At 49.0% G+C, this 2,654-nt stretch overlaps 1 protein-coding gene across 1 annotated transcript; it reads left to right on the top strand.

The window, feature by feature from the left end:
- Positions 1-826: 826 nt before the first annotated feature.
- On the top strand, positions 827-1,966 carry LOC131287742 (uncharacterized). The gene has a single exon (XM_058316824.1). The coding sequence runs from the start codon at positions 859-861 to the stop codon at positions 1,714-1,716; it is 858 nt and encodes a 285-aa protein (XP_058172807.1). The 5' UTR covers positions 827-858; the 3' UTR covers positions 1,717-1,966.
- The last annotated feature ends 688 nt before the right edge of the window (positions 1,967-2,654 follow it).

Here is a 2,654-nt window from a genome sequence, read left to right as displayed (position 1 = left end):
TTGTAGGGCATCAAGTAAGTATTGTTCATTTGGTTAAGGATCATCATCCCATTCCATTGTGATTGCCTAATTGCCCTGTAACATAGCGGTAAACAGGGAGCCCCTTACCAAACTTTTGCGACCAGTTGCATTTGCTTCGCGTACACCATCCGCGTTAATCTTTTCTATGGACCTCCTCGGAGTCCTGGGCATCCTGTTGGTTTTTCTTTTTTTTTTGTCTCAACCGTATGGTAATAATGTCGTCCGTGTTGACACACCCCTTGATCCTGAAAGCCATGTCCCGCTGCGATATGTGTGTACCACTTGTGACTCACGATGACATTCGTGCGGAGAATGTCGCAGCATCTTTTTTATTGTTTATTGATTTGCATCAATTTAATCATCTGCAAAAGTTTCCACGCAGCAGCAGCAGCCCCCACCTCATAGTAATTCGGTCTTGTGACCGGAAAAAGTGGTTCGTATGTATCGGTGGATAGCTACTGCGTTGTTGTTGACTTCTTCATGCGTTCTTGCTGCGTCTGCGGAGGTTTGCGAAAAATGTGTCAAGTCCGTCTCGCTTCCGAAAACCGCCGTTCAAGTTCTCGTGTACCGAGAATCGATAAGGAAAACAATATATCTGATGTCTGTGCAGTGACCGGATTGACGATCGGTTGATGATAAGAAACCCATGCCGACCGGAGGCGGTATTGTCGTTTATTTGGGCGATAACGAATGGGGGAATGCTTTTAAAATAGCAAACATTAATTAGTAATTGGTTCACTTCGGTTTCTCTCTCCCCACCAGCAGACGAGGAAATAGCGCGGATCGCCCGAGACTCAACCGAAATAGGACGAGTGTCGTCACGTCCGTTAACGCAAGATGAGTGAGAACATGGCCTCAAGGAATCCGGTATCGACCGACGGTGGAGCAAAGGGTGGTACGGGCGCGGCCGGAGGTAGCAGTGCCCATCTGATGCCAGGGGGCGGTGCTGGTGCCGGTGGAATGAGCGGAGGTCTCCAGCACGAGGGCAGCACGGAGGATATCGAGCGCCAGCTGGCCGATCTCGCACAGTACAGTGACTCGGACTCGGAATCGCTAGAAGAGCTGGACGAGTGTGAAAACATCGAAGTGGCTGACCGCGCCGGTGCTGGGCACGCCGACCCTGCCCTCGACGTTACCGTGCGCTACACGATCTGTCTGTTCTGCAAGAAACCGTTCCAGCTGAAAAAGGAACTCAAGAAGCACCTGTTCGAGCACATGAAAAATCTGAAACCGATGAAGGAGAAGAAGATCGTGGAGAAGAAGTTCAAATGTCACAAGTGCTTCAAGACCTACACAGAGAAGGCGCGGGCCGAGAAGCACATGACGAAGTGCAAGAAGGTATCGAAGCTGCTGCTGGACATGAGCAATACGGGCGACGGGCGGATACTCGGAGGCAGCGAGTACGAGGCCGCGGTCAGCGAGAGGAGCAACAAGAGCAGCATGAAGAGCGGGGGCAAGTTCCGTGAACCTACCTCACCCCGGTCGCTCGTGTTCGATCCGGACGCGTGCTCGGACAGTGACGAACGTTGGGCGAACGAACGGCGGGAACGCAATCAGGTGGTGCACTTCGACGAGCGAACAACCAAGGGTGGCAATGGGGGTGGCGGCGGAGGTGGAGGTGGGGCCGGCACGGGCAGCTCGGATGAATCGCCTACCTCGCCCGGTGCCGGAGGACTCTTTCAGAAATGCTCGTAGAGCCCAAGTTCCCGGGTAAAACACGACTTCGCGGACATCGTGGAACCATAAAGGTGTTATATCCCTGTGCACCAAGAAATGCTAGGTCCTGTATGTGTGTGTGTGTGCGTGTGCGGTGTGTGTGCGCGCTCGTGTGTATTTTTGTGCGTGTGTATGTGCGTGCGTGTGGTTTAGCTTCCCGGAGAACTAACGTACAACATGGTATCATCGTGTTCCTTAGTTATGTGGGCTTGTCCAAAAAGGGCGACCCGTTTTTGCTGTGAATCAGTCTGCGTGAGAAACGAGGACAACTATGGGGCGCTATCAGGACTCTATTAAATTATTCTACAGTTTCTCTTTCACATCGTAAAAACGCTGACGGCGGAAAAAAATCAACAGTTAGTATTTCACCTTTAAAATGTTACAACATCATTGGAGCACATTGCATTCATTTTTTAATACGTTTTTAGTTTGTGCCGCGCAACTGCAGCCAAAAACGATGCGCAGAGGAATGAATTTGAGTCATAATGCAACCAAGCGGCATCAACAAACCAACGATGGGCATGGGATTTACATCCTGATGTCCGTCCGTGTCCCACCCGTAACGAGGGGAAAGTCATGCCAAAACGAGCACAACAAATCGTCGTCGATAACGTTTCCACTTCATGGTGACGGAAGATGAGTAATCTGTTGCAACAAGTATAACTTATTTTTATTACATTCTCACAACACCCTTCAAGGTCCCGATTGTGTCGATGGATACAGGCACACATACACGCGAAACACAAAAAAGTTAAAGCAAACATTATTGTAATCATTATTTAAATGTCAAGCATTGTGATACTTGCCACATACAATTAATTACATTTCCTATCTACTCTGACATACATACCATCTTTTGTATATAGTTATTATTATATATCCCTCGATGAGTGTATACAAAATTGCGATACCTTTTT

This window comes from Anopheles ziemanni, chromosome 3 (genome assembly GCF_943734765.1).
Source record: "Anopheles ziemanni chromosome 3, idAnoZiCoDA_A2_x.2, whole genome shotgun sequence".
NCBI classification, from domain to species: domain Eukaryota; kingdom Metazoa; phylum Arthropoda; class Insecta; order Diptera; family Culicidae; genus Anopheles; species Anopheles ziemanni.
This window is presented reverse-complemented; position numbering and strand designations above follow the sequence as displayed.

What these genes read in the sequence shown, in the direction of transcription:
- LOC131287742 (XM_058316824.1), top strand. Translation starts at nt 859, where the DNA reads ATGAGTGAGAACATGGCCTCAAGGAATCCGGTATCGACCGACGGTGGA.